This window comes from Centroberyx affinis, unplaced genomic scaffold (genome assembly GCF_046629955.1).
Source record: "Centroberyx affinis isolate AG114_WGS23_722 - 3 ecotype Tasmania unplaced genomic scaffold, CSIRO-AGI_Caff_v1 ptg001394l_1, whole genome shotgun sequence".
NCBI classification, from domain to species: domain Eukaryota; kingdom Metazoa; phylum Chordata; class Actinopteri; order Beryciformes; family Berycidae; genus Centroberyx; species Centroberyx affinis.
Genome location: NW_027279876.1, coordinates 270,009 through 288,300, shown reverse-complemented (window position 1 = coordinate 288,300; position 18,292 = coordinate 270,009). Strand labels below are relative to the sequence as shown.

The following is an 18,292-nucleotide window of genomic DNA, read 5'->3' as shown; positions in this document are numbered from 1 at the left end:
GTAATCGGATAGTGGAGTTTACGAAGAGCACGTGAATGCAGCAGCGAGCCCAGCACACCCACTACGTGAAAGGAAAGTGATAAACGAAACTAACTACATCCATCCTGCCGGTGTCCGGCAGTTTGCCTGCTTTACAACTTTGGTGCTGTTGTGTCGCCAGGAACACTTGAAACACAACTAGTATTTATAACGGGGAAATAACCTTCACATCATTATGGCACATTATAGAGTGAGTGTGTTTATGTTTTCGCTTTGACTTATGTTGTCGTGAAGTAACGTTGCATGTCTAACAGATGGCAAGCTAGCTAAGCTAATGTTAGCCAGTTGGAAGGTTACAAGGTAACGCTTCTACCAGCCGCCAGATTGATCACCTGTGACACCAAACATTCAAGTCTGGTTCAGTACCTTTCTGGTTTTCCTAATGACTTAACCTTTGTTGTTAAACTTGAGTTCAAAACCCTCAACCCATTTGTCAACAAACTAACTTTATTACTTTATTCGTTTTTAAGTTGGGGTGACATTATGCTGCAGGGTCATTTCATCTGACCATTTTATGCTCAGTCAGACTGGAAATTACTAACTAGCAGGCCCTTGTGGCACAAATGACAAATTAAACAAATACATTGTCAATCATGCTGTCATCTAAATTTTGATGGTGTATCCTAGTAGCTAGGCATGAACCATTGAACAGCTTTGTACAACATTATCAGGTGGTAGTGAACTGACTAACACTGAATCTTTTTTTCTCCATAGGCTTCGGATTCAAAAAGGGAACAGTTTCGGAGATACTTGGAGAGAGCTGGTGTTCTGGATAGTCTTACCAGTGGTATGGTACATTTTCTCTACAGGTTATTTCTCACTGTGCTTGGCCATTTTACACAAAATTAATTACAACAAAAAGCAAATGAAGCAACCGGAGATTCAGCTGTAGACAAGGTTCCCACTGAAATCACCCCCTTACCCTTTTCCAAATGGCTGACAGGGCTCATTGGCAAATTGCTGTTTTTGTATGAATTGTACAGTGTTTTGTACAAATATTTTTGAATATTATATGTTTACTTACTGTATATGGTCATTTGTTTAATAATGGCAATAGATTCCCTTACTCTGAAAACAGCAGGCTGAATGATGATAGTAAGAAATTTTGTAAAATGTAAATAAAAATGCCACCAAACAGATTTTTGTTATAAGATATCATTTGGTCACTGATAAATGATTAGATGACACCAAAATATAATCTCAGAGGGAACATTGGTCCTGAACTAATTAATTCTTGTTCAATTGCATCTAATCTTGTTTTGTTTTTTTCTGGATTTCAGTACTTGTGGCTTTGTATGAACAGAACGACAAGCCCAACAATGCCGTGGAGTATCCTTCTGTACTCATGAAGCAATCCTTGCCTGTTCTAAACAACTGCGCCACCCTAGCAGCAAATACAGCTCGGCACAGTTGTTAATGAGTTGAGGTGATGACTCAGAGATTACAGGTTCACGCTGTGGGAGAAAAACCTTCAGCTGGGACAGATGTCTTCAGGTCTTCCACCACACTTTGAATTTCTCAGTAATCAAATAATCAAACAGATTCAGTAGAGTTCAATATGATATAGGTTTACTGCAAAAGCAAGCAGAGTACACGTAAACCAAGCTGGTCCATGGAGCAACTAACCTAGCCCTTCAATGCATCTTCTTTTATGCTATTCTGTTGACCCTTCCCATTGTGGGCTTAGTTGGAAAGTCCCACCTTCTGATCTTTCCCCAAACTTTTCCTCCTTGCCAGTTCACCATTATTTACCTGTCTTGGGGTCTTTCTACCGTTTATCAAAATTAATGGTGTCTACTCCGTCAACTGTTAACCTTGCAGGTCATCATGACATCTCATGCCTGCATTGGGCAAGCCGCCCATTCTTTTCATTTGGAGACACCATTATTTCCTGCAGTGCTAGTATGCTGGGAAAAAAAGACTTTTAATAAATTAATATACACTTATCATGGATATTTATGCTTATTGTAGATACTAATAAATTCATATGTTGGATTTCATACTGATTATTCATTCTGATTGTTCATTAATTTGACAGGTACAGGTGAATCAAAATTTCTGCCACCACCCAAACCACAATAATAACGGGGAGATTTTTTTTTTTTAGAATTCAGGTGATAATGGGGAGCAGTTGCTGCAAATTTGCTTTGTGGATTCTTTAACCGAGTCTCCCCCAGATTTCTCAGGCAGTACCTCAGTGCGGCCGGCGAGGAGTCGGCAGACACCGAGGCTCTGCAGCAGGAGCTGAATGAGATGAGGCAGAGGTGTGCACTTCTGCTAGAAGAAAACAAAGAACTCAAAACAAGGGTATATTTTCTGCTCATGATGAAATTAAGGACTTTGTTCTCAGTGTAGAACTTGTGCATAATTTCAAGGAACGTATGAATCGTCGAATGTAGTTTCACCTTTTCTCCCTTTTCCCCTATAGCTTCAACGTTATGAACCCCTGCCAGAGGATGGAGCAGCTGACTAGACCCCAACAGAGCCTCGGCTTGATTGATGTAGTTTTTCTTTATATGGATCTCACTTTGGGTTTCAGGACAAGACAGCACTGCTAAGTGAACACCAAGGATTTTTATGTACCTGTGCTATTTTTCGTAAGTCTTAGTTTCTACGTTTCTTAGAGTTTAACTTATTTTGTACATAATGTATAAAACATATCTGTCTTGTTCATTGAGCCTGGATTCTGACTTTGAAACTGCCCTTCCTCTTAATACATGGGAATTGGTGCCAATGTAATTTTTGGGTCTGTAAAATAACAAATATCTGATTATACGGCTGATAATGGCTTGATTCTTCATTCATTGTTGTTTTTTAACATATTTCATAATAATACAACCTCACCACACAAAATACTTGTCCAGAATTCTAAGACACACTTCTTTCTTTACAAAGGTCTGGTGTAAGTAAATATGAAAAGCTCAAATTATTGTGCTGAAATCTTTTTTTTTGTGCTGATCTTATCGATGCATCATCAGTGGAACTAATCTCCGTCAGGCCCTTATTGGAATATCACAGGATTTTTCCACTTGTAGTGGTTACAGCTGTCAGGCACAGTACAGTTAATATGGCTGAACACTCACTACCCAGCACTCAACATGTATTGATGCAAAATGAACAAATATCCCTCAGGCTACAAGCCAGCAAAAACACAAACCCAGTCGTCCTCAAATCCAGTTCTCGGGATCCAGAGTCCTGCTGGTTTGCTATTCTAACAGGACGTCCCAGGTTTAAATCAGTCCTTGATTAGACCGATTGAAAACTACATGGCAGAATAGAAATCCAGCAGTACTCTGGGTCTCGAGTACCACTGTGTCTAACATGCTATTGATAAGTACGAGTGAATTTTTACACCCAGGACTTTGATTTATAGCAATGCTGTTACTTCTGAGGCAGAACATGAACTTGGATCTTCATAAAATCGGTCTGAATAAAATCCCAGCCAATCTTTCCATCTTTTCTGCTTTCAGCATTGGTCAATTGGCTGTCTCCTGTACATTTCAAAGGTGATCAAGTCACTCGTGCTGATGCCCTAAAATGTATAATGGAACTCTGAAAAAACAGCACCCTGTGGACAAAACAATATACCAAAAATATCGATGTAGTTCTGCCTGTTCAGTATTGATGTAATAGTAACACTCTGACCAGTCACATAGTTTGCACATGTACTGTTTCGCATAGCTAACATGTAGGCTTCTCTGTGATATTGAACAAGCTGTCTGCCCCATTGCAGTGTGTCAGATTTTTGCCATAATTGTGAAACCTGGCTATTGGAGACAGAATTGAATTTTCACTTAAAAACGGAATAGTCCCTAGAGCATAAGGTTAATGCAGTGGCCAGAATTTATGGTATATATTCTTCATATTCAAATGATATTGTGATTTTTAATAGAATGTAAGGATGTGACATTACAATGAAAAATCATTCAACCCTGTCACACTCATTTAGTGATAATGTCTTACTACAGTAAGGCCAAATGTACCTAATCCTGGATTAGACCTCCAAAATAACACTTACTGTGGTTACATGCTAGTTTGGTAGCATTGGCAGCAGTCAGTCACAATATAAAACAGCTTTATTCCAAAGAACATTTAAAAAATATATAAAATATGCACAGTCCACTTGTAACAGACCTCTGTTGTTCCTCATTCTAATATGTCACTGAAAGCAACTGAAAAGTGGCTTTGCTGTATGTGCCATGAAAGCATGCAGTATTGATACCTATTCAGTGGTTTTAAACATTTGTAGATGAGGACAGAACTACACACCAAATATCTACATTTGCAACCTCTCACCAATAAGGGGGAGCAAGGCTTGGAGTGCTGTTAAATCCATATATGAACTGCAGTGTCCGTCATGAATGTCAGTCTAATGAATGTCCCAGTGACACAGGGTTCTGTGGTGCAAATAAGGACTAAAACTAAATTTGCATTCAGAATTTAGATTTGCAAGTCCGGGGCTCGTCTGCTGCTTGTGTTGCTTGCCATGGATGTTTTGCGGTTAGAGGAAGGTGGTCTTGGGCTGTGCCTGGATCCTGAGCTGGAGTCATCTATTGACTCCGGGGTGGAGGGCCGACTGTGATGTTTGGCATCTGATTTTGACCGCGCTCGAGCAGAGGGGCATCCACTACTGTCTTTTGTAGCCCCACACGAATCTGTGTCGGAGCTCCTACCCTCCAGAACTGTGGCGCAGTTGAACGAGCCGTGACCCCTCCATGCTCTCCTCGCCATACTTACTGGCAGCGTGGGGCAGGAGGAAGCATGAGCTGTGTTCTTCGGCCATATCTCACTGCCGTCATCCTCCTCACTGTGCGGGGGAAGGTGCGAAAAGTCCTCAGCCTCCTCCTGCTTTGGAGGGGTCACCGAGTCGCAGGGTGGTGAGCGGGGCTCGTTAGTCGTGTTGGTGGAGGTGCAGTTATTCTCCGTGGGGCTTTGAACTGCACCGTTAGGATTATCCAAAGCCTGCTGGGTGGCCAGCTCACCCTGAAGAGGTAGAAAAGCCGAAGGGTTGATAAGGTTTGGGTACATGCTTGTGCCCTGGACCCTCTCCATCAAGAGGTTGTAGTCACTGGGTGCAGAGGCAATCGTCGCCTTCCGGGTTGCGTTGAATCCCATCTGCCCGACTGATTCTTTTTTAGACTTGTTGGCATAGTAGTCATCAAGCTCGTCTCGCTCATCTCTCAAGTGTGGGTAGTAGTCCAAGATTCCCTTTTTAATCTTCTTGTAGCCCAGATGCATGATCTCCAAGATGTTTAGGAAGAGGGAAACCGCGGCGATGCATTGCATGAACACCATGAAGACACTTTTCTCTGTTGGTCTGGAAACATAGCAGTCCACTGCATTGGGGCAAGGCTCCCGCTCACACTTGAAGAGCGGGTAGAGGTGGAAGCCATAAAGGAGATACTGGCCCGTCATGAAGACCACTTCAACAGCGGAGCGAGTGACAATGTGAGCCACGTAGGTGCGCAGCAGAGAACCCCTCAGAGGGGCTTTGTTGAGCTTGCCCTGATCGAGCTGTTTCATCTCCCGCTCAATCCTCTTTCTGGCCTCGGCCATCTCCACATCCACCATCTCCAGCTCCCGCCGCAGGAGTGCCTTCTTCTTCTGCCGGGCCTTCTCCAGCGCCCGAAGCCGGTAGAGAGCGTGGCCCATGTAAACCAACGAGGGAGAAGACACAAAAATGACTTGCAGCACCCAGTAGCGGATGAGGGAGATGGGGAAAGCCAGGTCGTAGCACACGTTGCGGCACCCAGGCTGCTCGGTGTTGCATATGAAATCGGCCTGCTCATCGTTCCACACGTCCTCGGCAGCCACACCCAGCACCAGCATGCGGAAGATGAACAGGATGGTGAGCCAGATCTTGCCCACCATAGTGGAGTGGATATGCACCTCCTCCAATATCCCGCCAAGGAAGTTCCAGTCCCCCATCTTCACTCGGCCATTATGACTGGCAGAGGGGCATGGAATGAGTAGAGAGAGATGAAATCATTAGGGAAAAGATTTGATTAAATTGTTGAGTTACCAATTTTCAAATTTGTGTAAGCATTAATGTGTAATGGGTATATCTACAGGTATGGTATTCCTTTGAGGAAGCAAGTTGGATTTTTATATAGAAAATAACAGTAGGTAGAAAATATGAGCAGCCTTTCAGATTAAGTGAGCATAGTATAAATTTAAGGCAAATCATTTAGCTTCAAAGTAAACCATTAGAAACTCTAGAAAAGTTAGTTAATTTAATAAAAGTAACAATTAACAAGTACCAATAAATTTATCAGGGACATACCTCACGGCAGGAAAAATGAAATATTAACATTGAGGAAAGTAATGTGAAGTGATAATGCATCCTAAGTGTTGCATATTTGCAAAAAGAAGATATCAAAAAGTAAGCTCAGCAGACTTAACAGCCACTGATTTGATCCTAGGATGGCCAGTTGTTTCTCCTTAGATATTTTCATCGGTCCTGCTTTCTCCTAGCAAAGCCGTTCCCTTCCCACAGAGTTCTGTGTAGTTGCCGTTTCCATTTACCTTGCAGCAGCATGGACGGACTGCCGGTGATTTAAATCTCCTCGGGTCATGCAGCCGTGACGTGGTCACCAAAATGTTGAAAAATCGTTGGTGCCCTCCACATCTGTCCCTGCACATCACCTGAACTTCAGTGACCCGCCTCTGCCCAGTGTTGCCAGACACAGAGTGGGGACAACTGAGCTGTTGAGGGAAGAGTGCCAACATTACTCTGACAAGAGAAAGTCAATACCAACAGATCCACCAATACATTTAGATCATAGCCTCACAGCAATGGGGTTGTAACATGGATTTTGACCTCAAGGTTGGCAGAGTCAGAGCCCATTTGCCTGTATTTGTTTGGGTATAACTCAAATAAGTTTTACTTTTCCACACAACAATATTAGAAAATTTGTTTGCATGGATATGACAAATGTAACTCATATTACACATATTCTGGTGGTTCACTTGAGAGTGTGTGTATTAGTTGTGGCTGTATGTAACCGCACTGTTTCCAAATAGACGCTCAACAATGACTTATTTGTTTTGCAGATCTTTCCATCTAGGCTACATGCTGAAGATACATTAGCAGTTAATTGTTGCAGCTTATCTGATGAGCTGTTCAGCATGTACAGACAGAGAGCACTGAAAACAGTTACCATGGTTAGTATCTCCACATCACCAATGTAATGATAGTCACTCATCCACACAGGCCTTATTTAATCAATAGTTTTCTACTATTGTGAAACAATCAATGAGTCATGTCCGATTTCATACCCTGCTGCTCCTCTCTGGATGTAATTAAGTTGTCTCATCCACTTGACACAAAATTTTATCCCATTTACAAGAAATCAATCACTGGCTTGTTGCACTCGCCAGCTACACATTCTAATTCTAAAGACCATAAAATGCCTTTAAATGCCTCCGTATGATATGAATGACTGGTTGTAGCTGAGTTAATCATGATGTGTTTCCCAGAGCTCCAAGGCCATATGATGACATGATCTATTTTTTTTTTACTCACAGAGGAATCATGTATTTCATGTACCGTTGATATACTGCTAGTCATCTATAAATAGCCTCTACAGTACATGTCATTAGTTATGTAGAGCGTGACAAACCATCTCAAAGTGTGAAAATATTGGTTATCAGCAGGAAACAGCAAACCCAACCCCAAAACCAGCTTAATTATCGGTTGTGGAAACGGTTGAGCCAAACAAATCAAAAATTCAACTGACCTCTGTGACCTGCGCACCAGTTTGCTTCTGCTTATCTAGATCAAAACTGATGTAACTAACCTAAGCTCAGTTCAAGACTTCCTCCTCACAAAAAATGTATTTGGCACATCTGTTAATGTGAGTTTATCCCAAATTGAACTCTTCATCTCTGAGCTTAAATCCCTCATTCTGCCCTAATATGGCCTAGCAGAGCACGATTGATTTAAACAAGTCTGGTACAGGCAAATTAGGGGACAGAGGGTCACAGTGATTACTGGGAAAATCCTGGTGCTACTTCACATTTTTCTTTTAATTACAGCAATCAACTTTTAATTGTATTTCAGCCTCATCTTTACATTTAGTTGCAACAGAAAGCACTCTTGCCCATTGTCTATTTGCACAATTTGTTAGAATGCATTTTTGGATTTCTTGTTGTTCTTGTTATGGCAGTGTGAAACAACTGTTCACCTCCTCTTGACTTATGACTTAAACTGCCTTGGCAAAAAATGACTGAAAATTTTATGTTACTCACTGACTTCATCATTAGGCTGTCATGTGGGATTTTGGACAAATGTCAAATTTGCTGTAAATTTGCTCCAATTCTGTTCTCATTAGCAAAGCAAGTGTTTAAGTCCAGTTTCTGAGTTTTTGAAGAAAACACAAACAATTATTTGAAGATCAAGAACACAAAACCTTCCTACTCCCTTGGATATAAAACAGGGTTTCTACACATTTTCCATTTCAAAATGCCAACTTTTTCGTTTTACCTTAATTTCTTGGCCGAATTTGAGAATTGTGGTCAGTATTCAATACAATGTTGATAGTAACATTGTAGGGTATATCATTCCAAAGCTTTGGTTGATTGACAGGTGATCTCTGGGAAGTACAGTGCAAAAACACCACAGCAAAGACCACTTAGCACCAAAGATGTCACCAAAATCAACATAAAAACACAGGAATCTCATAGATTACCACTACAATGTCCACAAAGGTTTTCAGCTTTCATATAGAATGATATCATCAACTTTGTCTACTGTAGAGTACAGGGCAACATACTGTTTCCCACTGTTTGTTTCCAAAGAACAACAAGCTATTACAAATGCACAAGGTTATATTGATGTGGTGAGTTTGGAAACTATGGAATGTTCCACATAAAGGGACGGAAGTGGTGGCTGCGATAGGGGTACGATCAATTTTATTTGTTTTAATGTCCCCCCCCTGCTACAGAGTGCCAAGCAGTTAGCCTGGCACCACGAAACACCAGGCTGGTGCCATGCACACACTGCGGCTGCCTACTAACCTTTAGTCATGTTAGCCACCTCCTGCAGGAAATGTACTCTTTACTGATAACACTGTATAGATTCATCAGACAAAATCAACAGCCTTGTCCCTTTTCTGCAGATGTTCAGAGATTCTATATGACAAAACATTATATCAAACACATCCAAGAAGACTTTTCACAATGTGTCAAAATTTTATTAAAATGCTCTCTCAAACATTAAGCTATGGCAATGAAAAATCAAGTGTTTAAGGTCAAAACAGCTTTGGTCATAATATTACAAAAATGAAATTAAGTTATGGCATAAAATAAGTCTGCTCCTATATCAAAATCTATACCTACCAGATGTAAGATTGTGATAAAGCTTTTCCTAATAGACTTACGAAACATAACCCATGTACAGTCACTATACAGTTACACGTACTATAACTCATTAAAACACCATTGAAATGATCCACAAATTAATTGTGTTGCCCTACGTTCAACAACAGAATACTAACAAAGTAACGGTATGGTACGATATCTACCCAGACAGTTTCAATTGGCAAAAGCTGGAGGTTCATGTTTAAAGCCCAAGTTTTGTGTTTCCACACAAAACAAGAAGTAATGGTTATAACTGAGAAATGAATCAATAGTTTTACATCTTAATGAATTCAACACATAATTCATCATTTCCTGTCAACAGGATGTCACTGAAACAATACCCAGGCATTCAGCCAAGGCCTGGTGGTAAATCAGGTCCACTGCTTACAAAACACAAGGGGAACTCCAGTGTTTTGGACATGAATCCCTTTTCCCTGAAGTTGCCTGGTTTTCCATAGAAAGATAAAGCTTTTGAGGAAACACTGTATTATCGTAGTAGTATTATCGTACAGCAACTGTTGTGAATAGAAGCGACACCTGAGAGGTTAACATAACATCTTCATCAAATGTTGTGATTTATGTGGAAGAGGGATTTCACTGAGTTTAACGGACATTTTTAAGAAACACTGGAGGCCTATGATAGTGATGATTCAGCAAAAACTGGCTACCAAACATCAGAGGAACAGAGAAAAAGATGCCATAAAAACAGGAAGAGGAAAGTCTGAGGAATTCATTCTTATCAGACCAAAATGACAGAAGATTTCCTTAATGTTGCTGACAGTCATGAACAGTACAAATACATCTGAATGCATACATATAAATTACCCTGATAAAACACGGCAAAGTTAAAACAAAAACATATCTGTAATACAAAAAATATCAATCACTGTATTACAAGGTATAAAATTTCATTTCAGGACTAAATTATTTACTTAATTAGACAAAAAAAGGCACATTATCATCAACATTATTGTCTAAAATGCGAAACACAAGCCTTGTGCAATGCTACACATAAACAGCAGGAGGCCCCGTTTCATTAGAACAAATTCTGCTCTAAAATCAGAGATTTAAAAAAAAATAAAAATACCCTGAAAGTCCCTGAAAAGCAACTTTGCTCTGAAACACATCATCAGTATCATCAATACGTGATCAGTAAAATGCAGCTTCCTGAGTGTGACTTTAAGGCTTTTAGTGTTAACTTTTATAAAAAAGGTAGTGTGAGTGGGACTTATGATGCTGGGGACAGGAAGATATTGAAGAGCACAGCAAAGAGCACAAAGACTAAGTAACCCACTATACAGAACCAGAAACGCGGGTCTTTAAGCAGCTTCTTGTTGTAACAGCTGAAGAAGACATAGCCGATGGTCATTCCTGCCACCCCTCCTCCGATGTGGGCCACAAAGGACACCTAAGGCAAGAAAGGGTGGAGTTTGATTTGATCTAGTCTTTAACCACCAAAGTCACACTGACCACAGATCCACAATTCATCTGACACCCCGCAAAACTAGCAGGACCAGTTTAACTGCCAAAATAAATGACAGAAAGCGGGGGGGAAAGAAGATAACCAGGGGGGGGAGGGAGTGAGGAAGCAGGTTCTGGTGTAATCTTTTAGAAAGACAAACATGCTTAGTCAAAACGGGAGAAGATGTGCTTTGGGCTGTTGCTTTATTCTTCAAAACTTAAAACTATGGAGTCAAAGGACAAGGGCCGAAACATCATGATGGGGACTATTGATGAAAAACAAATAAGTAGGTTGTGCGTGAGTGTATAGTCTACAGTCTGTGTTTACATGCCTATACAGAGGCGTGTGGCTGCATGATTTATCGCTCTTGGCAAGAGGTTTGTGTCTACATTGTATAAGCCTAACCCTGGCTGGGTGACACAACTACTGCACAGCTACTGATCTTTCCTATAGCCACAAGCAAATCCAAGCCATCGCCTGCCACTGTTGGGCGAGGTTGGCTGGAAAGCTCTTAAGGCCGTTTCCATGTGAGAAAAGGTTTGCACAAAGCCCTTTGTTTGTTTTCTGTTCTGTTGAAACAACCCTGTACTCTACAGGCGAAGGGAAATCTCAAAACCAGATGCTTTCATACCTTTAAACCAGTCTCATCGCTGAGAAATCTTCTGTAGATGGCAAATCCAACATCTGTCCCAACTAGAGGAAGAAAACACCATTAACTTATCTATTTTTTGAAGTATGATCATAACAAATAAGCCAATAGTGTAACTAGGTGGAAATACAACAAGGAGAATCCAGAGGAACCAACCAATAAGCAATATGGCGAGGATACGAAACACTCCCAGGAGAGGAATCATCTCTCGAAAGTTCTGTGAATTGAAACACAAGCCAGCTTTAAAGAATAATAATATTTGGATAGCAGTTTCCTTACAAAATAAAGAGAAGACTTGCACTGCTGATTCTATTAAGGCACGCTTGACAGGGCAGAAAAATCACAAGAATACGTAACACCAATGTCATAAGAATATACTTAAAAGTGAAAAAACTAAGGGCTTGAATGTCTGCTCAATAGCTCAGTAACTGCTAAATGCACCTTTAAATTGACATTAATTGCAAAACGATCAAAATGACATTTGTACTGAAAGAGTGACAGTGAAATAGGGAAATCAACACACTTGATAATGAAATGCAGCCCAAGTTCATGTTCAGTCCAACTCTTCCAATTAAAACCAGCTGTATCTAAACTCACCACCACAGCGTTCATGAAATAGCCTCCTATCAGGGCGTACACCCCCCCAGAGGCCCCCACCAAGGCACTGAAAGGATCAAAGATGGAGCTGGCCAGGGAGCCTGAAGAGGAAACGGCCACAGAAATAATCGGCTTTAGCATCAATGGCATTTCTGACACCCATGGCTTGCTTTAACACAAACAGGAAAAACCAACTTCAAGATGAGCGAGTGTCAGAAGTCTGGGTGCATACCGTTCAGAGCGCTCGCCTACACTTCACTTCTGAAGTCTAGCGTGGATTTTGAAGGCTGATTATCAATGGAGAGTGCTATCTCTCGCTGTTTGTGTGAGAGGGAGAGAGAGCGAGAGAGAGAGAGACGGGTGATGCCCACCTGCCAGGACGCCGGCCATGTAGACCATCCCCACTTCAAAGCCTTTATGGACCAGTTCCAGAGGGATGCCCAGCAGCAGCTGCATCACCAGATTCCCCAGGATGTGCTCCACACTGGGAGGGAGAGGCAGGGAGGGAAGAAGTGGCGAAACAATTAGTCCCTCAACAGAAAATTAATAGATTATATTTTTGATAATCGACTAATTGTATTAGTCATTTATCAAGTAGAAATAGCAATCGTTTGCTGGTTGCAGCTTCACAAATGCAAAGATTTGCTTGGTTTCCTCTGTTTCATATCATTATAAAATGAATATTTGTTTGGGGTTTTTTGGCTGCTGTTCTGTAATAAATAATGTGTTGCATTGCAAGTAGCAGAGTGTGGTGTTTTTTTTTCATTGTTGATTCTATTGCTTTTTTCTGATGCACCTGCACTAACCATTTTTTTGGATGTGCAAGTTTTCCACTTGCTGCTGGTCAGCAAAAAGCAATTTTAAGACATCACTTTGGGCTCTGGTAACTTCTGATGGGCATTTGTCATTATTTTTGTCATTTTATAGACTAAATGATTAATTGAAAAAATAATCAATAGATTAATCGCGAATGAACATAATTGTTACTTGCAGCCACAGAAGGAAGAAAATGGTAATACTTAAACATGGGGAGGAATGACATCATGTTTATTAATGCTTACTAACGCTTTCTAACAAAGCCCGCTCCTTACCCGGCGTGGACGAACATGTAGGAGACAAAGCGCCAGGCCTCCTGCCTGATGTCCGACCTGTAGGTAAGGGGGCTGTTCCAGATGCCGTCGTCCAGGGTCACCCACTGCTTCTGTGGCTTCCACACCGCGTAGTAAATAAACACTGCCAACTGATCAACAACAGCGAACACACCCCACATTAGTCACATAGTGAGACATTCAAAAAGTCACTACATGCAAGAAAATATCCTGCTGACTCAGTGGTCAACCGCACACTACAGGCAGTGTTATTCTCTTACTCTCTTCCCAAAAACATTGTACAAAGAGATAAACTGCTGCCAACTGGTAGAAGACTGCGATTATACTTGGCAGCTCCCAGGTCTGAATGCTTGTATCTGTATGAATGTGAAGCATGGCTGTGTTGAAAAAGACCATGCCAGCTCAGTCAATCTTCCTTAGTATCTACAGTCATTCAAATGCAGTGACAGTGGACATCTGTGAGCAACAACGGGTGAGCTGTTCATTCAGATAGCAGTAGCTGCCTTTCCCCAAGTATGAATAAGCAGTGTGCAAAGTGCTGACTGGTAAGAAAGAAAACGGCAACATGAACTGACATCCTTCAACCGATTCTAACAGCAACCTCACAACCAACATAAGACCAATTGGCACACTGACTTTGCATATAATGTTGTACAGATTTCCCTAGATTTTAAGTGTTTTAGGCATATCTTTCCAACCATTCTCTAATGGCATCAATATAAGGGGGATCAACATCAACCCTGTGAAAGAAATAATTAAATACACCCCCCCTTTTAATCCGCAGTTTTAAGGGAAAATATGAGGGGAATCCTAGTCACCAGCACCCCCTTTCGCCATTTGAACAAATCTCCCACTGACCCTCCACACATTCCATGCTTCTCTGTGATACACAGGTGTGTTTATTTACATGCATCCAAAAATCAATAAGGCACGGTGGCTTTCTGTTTACACATTCAGGAAAAGCACCTCTGAATCGCATACTTTTAATATTAACTGCACCCAATCCAACCTGAACCTCCAACTGCTATTTTCATTGAAACCATGCCTACTTCTGGGGGATTGCACTCAATGAATCAAGACATTCACAGGAATAAACCGCTTGAGATGGAGAAACTGAGAGATTGAAGTGGAGAGAAAGAGAAAGGCGAATGTCTATGGCCGTACAAGAGCTTCTCAGTTTAGACTTTGGCCATATTCAAATCAAGAGCCACCCTGTAATCAAATAGCTGTATGATGTCAAATAAGACTAATAGCTTAACTTAGTGTCACGATCAAAAGATATCTGACACAGGCCCTGATAAACAAGTTCACCACATCATCTGCTGCCCTAAATACAATCAAAGAAAATCAATAACGTCATTAACACCATGGCTGTGTCTAATGTACGCTGCACATGCTTTAGAATTAGATCACAGAATCCATACTGGTTGTCCCAATCTCAGCTCATACTGTATGTGTGTGCCACATATAGTACACTAATCATTTTTGCACACTAGCCACAGTAGCTGGAAAATCCCCAAATTCACCAGCCACAGTAACCGCTTAATGAGCCAAATCAGTTTAAAAAGGAAAAATCCACCTTTGGATGCTCTTACACGGTTTGATATCATCAATTTATGATGTTTACATTCCAGGAATTATTTCGTGATGAAGTGTTGCAATTTACTTTTCTGGTGTACCCACTTTCCCTCGACCTGCCTTACTTCCAATTAGTGATTTCCTACATTTCCGAGAATTCCTTTCAACAAGCCCCAGACAACAGGAGTGAACTTGTTGCAGTCAGCTGTTGGATTTAGGTGAAAATGGAGAGAGCACAATATTGATATTAGGCTCGTTTGAGATGAGCAAGTCCTGCGCAGTTTTGACCAGCGACTGCTTGGTCCGTTGCATGATCGTTAGAAAAGTTGTCCGACTTGCTGCGCTGACTCGACTGCGCGAGCCACGGGAATCTCAGAGGACTGAGGCGGCTGCAGTTTTTGGAGCGAGGCGCTGCAGTTGCTCTCCACCAACTGCACAGCACCAAGGATGATGGGAAACACCTCGAGCTGAGCGCTCATTGGTTTATCACAGTTGTATCACACACCCACAGTGAAATGAAGAAACTTCAGTTTTTATATTTGTTCCAAGATGTCACTCCATAAGCAGTATGTATATTATTTTATTAGAACGCTATGTCATATTTTCCATAAATGCCACATGTAATGCCTACATTAAAATAAAAATAAGTAACATGAAGGTCTGGGTCATTAGAGCAGTGAGTGTGTGTGGCGGTAATGCACCTTTTAAATTGTTTATTAACCGCCATTAAACAAAACTGAAGAAGAAGAAAAAGAGCAGTGAGTGTGCAGTCGAGAGTGTTCAGTTTGTTGATTCCTCGCCTGACTGTACTCGGCTACACTCGTCTATTTTCCAGGTGTGCAGGTAGTCAACTCAAACAAGCCTATTAAGAACTACAGAGCAGAGTTTTTCCCAATCGAGGAGAAGCGAGTCACACCCCTTACTCAAAAATGCAGCATGTCTTGTGGCTACATTGCATTCTGGTCTATTGAGGCTGTTGTGGGTGGAGAACTTGGTCTCTCCGCCTCTTCCACGATGGATTTCTCCCTGCATGATGGCTGAACATCAGTGCAAAATGTTGAGTCTAGAAGGAAGCCGTTGCTCTTTGACTCTGAGGGACTGACACTCCATTGCAGTTGTGCTGGAAATCCGTGGGAATAAGAAAAATACACCATCAAAAACAAAATGGGTGCCTAAATGCAAAGTGCATGACCAATAGCTGTTTTTCTTTTACAGTGTTAGTGTTTTAGGGCGGATTCCTCCTTTAAGAAGAGGACCTCTGAAAAACTGATAAGTCAATGTGGCAGCTGGAATGTACAAACTTGCCAGCCAACGTCATAATTTCCCAGCATTTGCAAGATGGCTGGAGGTAATGTAATGTAGTGTAATGATCCTGCAAGGAATGAGCCCGGCCCAGTATCTCTGAAAGCCTCACCTCTCCAATACTGACGAGGATGATGAAGATGGGAGGCGGGCAGCAGTTGGCACGTTCCAGGTACGTGTTGCGGGAGTCTTCTGGCAGCATCCATTTGGAGACGGAGCGCTGGAACTTCTCACAGCATCCCATCTTTCTGTTGCCATCCGTCCGGTCCGCATCGTCCCCCCACTGCCTCCCGTCTCTGTCCACAGGAAACGGGTCCTGCTCCTCGATGTCGATGTCCTCCATCACTTCGCCAAACCTAGAAAGGATATTTATTGAGAGGCCAATACTTTCTCAAAGGTTTTAGGCATTGAGAAATGAAGTCAACATAAAGACTGTATTATCTTGGCTGTGATAAAATGGGGAACTTCAACATGCATGTAGCATTTGTGAGCCATGATATCCTGAGCTATAGGACAAAGTGCTCTACTGATATTCAGCATCAAAGATTTAATGTACCATCTGGTAAAACTGTCACTTTTTATCTTTTTACATATTTAACCCCAAAAAGGTTATTTCTTTAAAAAAAAAAAAAAAATACAGGCATAAAGCAACATTCAAAGTTCGAAGACTAAGTAAATAACTCAGTTTTGCTTAAAAAAAAAAAAAAAAACCCAAAAAACCCTTAAAAATAGAAAGAAAAGAAACTGACCACAGATACATTGAATAAGACTACTATGGATTTGTACTTTTACTCTTAAAATGTGCATGTGTGCGACTGTCCGACCCAGAGGAGCACTGAAGGAGTTCCCAACTAAATTAAGAGCTTCATTTGATTATATTTCATTGATTAAGTAACGAACTCATTCATCACAGAAATTCACTGGTTCATTCTGCTGTTTACTAGGCTATTACCACGTATGCTCAGTTGTCTGCATTGTTCTCAGACGGCACGGGTTGATGACTATTTCAGGAGGTCTACAACTTAAAATACACATCTGTTTGAGGGTCCTAGACACGGTGAAGTTGGCAAATATTTGGTCTAGTGTTGAATGAAATGAACTACTGTTACTCACCTAAACCTTCAACAGGAAGAGTGCAGCGCTGTCCGCAGGCGGCCCGAAACGCATAAATTATTCGATTTAACTTTTTCTAAACAACGCAAATTATAAGTTAAGAGTTAGAAATTGCAAATGGTTAGAGATTGTACTGGAATTCAAAATGCATCCTTATGTTTTTCTTTCAAAACCATTCCACCATGTTTTTAGGATCAGACAACCCGCGAAGTTCCTTCTTCAAAATGACTGTCCATAGGCGCTCGGAAGAAGAAGGGAAAAAAAAAAAGCTTGAGATAATTATAGATCTTTCCCTGTTTTTCCCCGCAGGAAACTTCCTTCCTCAGCACAAACAAACCACCGACCACTTCCCCTTTTCCAGTAAACTCAGTATAAAAATGTTCTTAGCATGACAGTGGATCTTGATGTTTGGGAGCTATGTAAAACCACAGCCTACCTGTTTCCCCGTGCCACACCTGAGATTCGTGACGTCACTGGCCGAGCACAGCCTCATTATCCACATTGCAGACAGAAGCTCAGCGTTTCTAGTAGGGCAACTAACCCACACCACCCACTCCAGCTCTATGAAACATGAAAACAAAGACCATCTTTGACCCACGGAGTGACTCATTCAAAGCTAAATTATACAGTACCTAATTCAGTAAAGTGCACTGAGGGCCATGTCCCACCTCAATAAATGCATGACCCTGGTTACACCACAAGGTGGCATTAGACTCCACAACCAAGAACCATGACTGCCGTTACATATTGTGCAAGTTGCTGAGAAACAAAAATCAGTCACGCATTGCTTTACGAACTAATAAAAAATATTTACTAAAACCATTTCTGTACATTTCCTTGAATGGGACAGTCGAGAGTACTTTTATATTTTACCAGCAGAGGGTGTGATAACATCTCTACAGCAGTGGTTGTCAACGTGGGGTCCTGGGACCACCAGGGGTCCTTGAGGGGGTTCCAGGGGGTCCCCAGCAAATTAATGAGTTGTTTAACTTCACCATTATTTTATTTACAAGAAGTTAACACAATTTGAGAACATAGAAGAATGACTATTTTGATCATAGTTTCACTGTTATCGCTCTACCT

At 41.3% G+C, this 18,292-nt stretch overlaps 3 protein-coding genes across 3 annotated transcripts; 1 reads left to right on the top strand and 2 right to left on the bottom strand.

Annotated features, from left to right (window-relative positions):
* Nucleotides 1–88: 88 nt before the first annotated feature.
* Nucleotides 89–3,429, top strand: LOC139649721 (c-Myc-binding protein-like). Its single transcript, XM_071526208.1, has 5 exons — nucleotides 89–229; nucleotides 754–826; nucleotides 1,320–1,368; nucleotides 2,217–2,346; nucleotides 2,468–3,429. The coding sequence occupies exons 1-5, from the start codon at nucleotides 215–217 to the stop codon at nucleotides 2,510–2,512; spliced, it is 312 nt and encodes a 103-aa protein (XP_071382309.1). The 5' UTR covers nucleotides 89–214; the 3' UTR covers nucleotides 2,513–3,429.
* A 1,050-nt stretch (nucleotides 3,430–4,479) lies between these two features.
* Nucleotides 4,480–6,614, bottom strand: gja9a (gap junction protein alpha 9a). The gene is made up of 2 exons (XM_071526194.1): nucleotides 6,565–6,614; nucleotides 4,480–5,986 (listed from the first exon to the last, which is right to left on the bottom strand). Exons 1-2 carry the CDS (start codon nucleotides 6,612–6,614, stop codon nucleotides 4,480–4,482), a joined length of 1,557 nt encoding a protein of 518 aa, XP_071382295.1.
* A 2,612-nt stretch (nucleotides 6,615–9,226) lies between these two features.
* Nucleotides 9,227–17,652, bottom strand: rhbdl2 (rhomboid, veinlet-like 2 (Drosophila)). Its single transcript, XM_071526201.1, has 8 exons — nucleotides 17,210–17,652; nucleotides 16,209–16,452; nucleotides 13,199–13,347; nucleotides 12,479–12,591; nucleotides 12,108–12,208; nucleotides 11,667–11,727; nucleotides 11,493–11,554; nucleotides 9,227–10,807 (listed from the first exon to the last, which is right to left on the bottom strand). The coding sequence occupies exons 2-8, from the start codon at nucleotides 16,437–16,439 to the stop codon at nucleotides 10,628–10,630; spliced, it is 897 nt and encodes a 298-aa protein (XP_071382302.1). The 5' UTR covers nucleotides 16,440–16,452; nucleotides 17,210–17,652; the 3' UTR covers nucleotides 9,227–10,627.
* Between the last annotated feature and the right edge of the window lie 640 nt (nucleotides 17,653–18,292).

Coding starts and splice junctions, on each gene's coding strand:
- LOC139649721 (XM_071526208.1), top strand. Junction 827..1,319: donor TCTGGATAGTCTTACCAGTG/GTATGGTACATT, acceptor TCTGGATTTCAG/TACTTGTGGCTTTGTATGAA. Junction 2,347..2,467: donor ACAAAGAACTCAAAACAAGG/GTATATTTTCTG, acceptor TTTCCCCTATAG/CTTCAACGTTATGAACCCCT.
- gja9a (XM_071526194.1), bottom strand. CDS start 6,614: ATGACCCGAGGAGATTTAAATCACCGGCAGTCCGTCCATGCTGCTGCA. Junction 5,987..6,564: donor TCCGTCCATGCTGCTGCAAG/GTAAATGGAAAC, acceptor CCCCTCTGCCAG/TCATAATGGCCGAGTGAAGA.
- rhbdl2 (XM_071526201.1), bottom strand. CDS start 16,439: ATGGAGGACATCGACATCGAGGAGCAGGACCCGTTTCCTGTGGACAGA. Junction 11,555..11,666: donor CCTCGCCATATTGCTTATTG/GTTGGTTCCTCT, acceptor TTCTTCCTCTAG/TTGGGACAGATGTTGGATTT. Junction 10,808..11,492: donor GCGATGAGACTGGTTTAAAG/GTATGAAAGCAT, acceptor TTCTTGCCTTAG/GTGTCCTTTGTGGCCCACAT.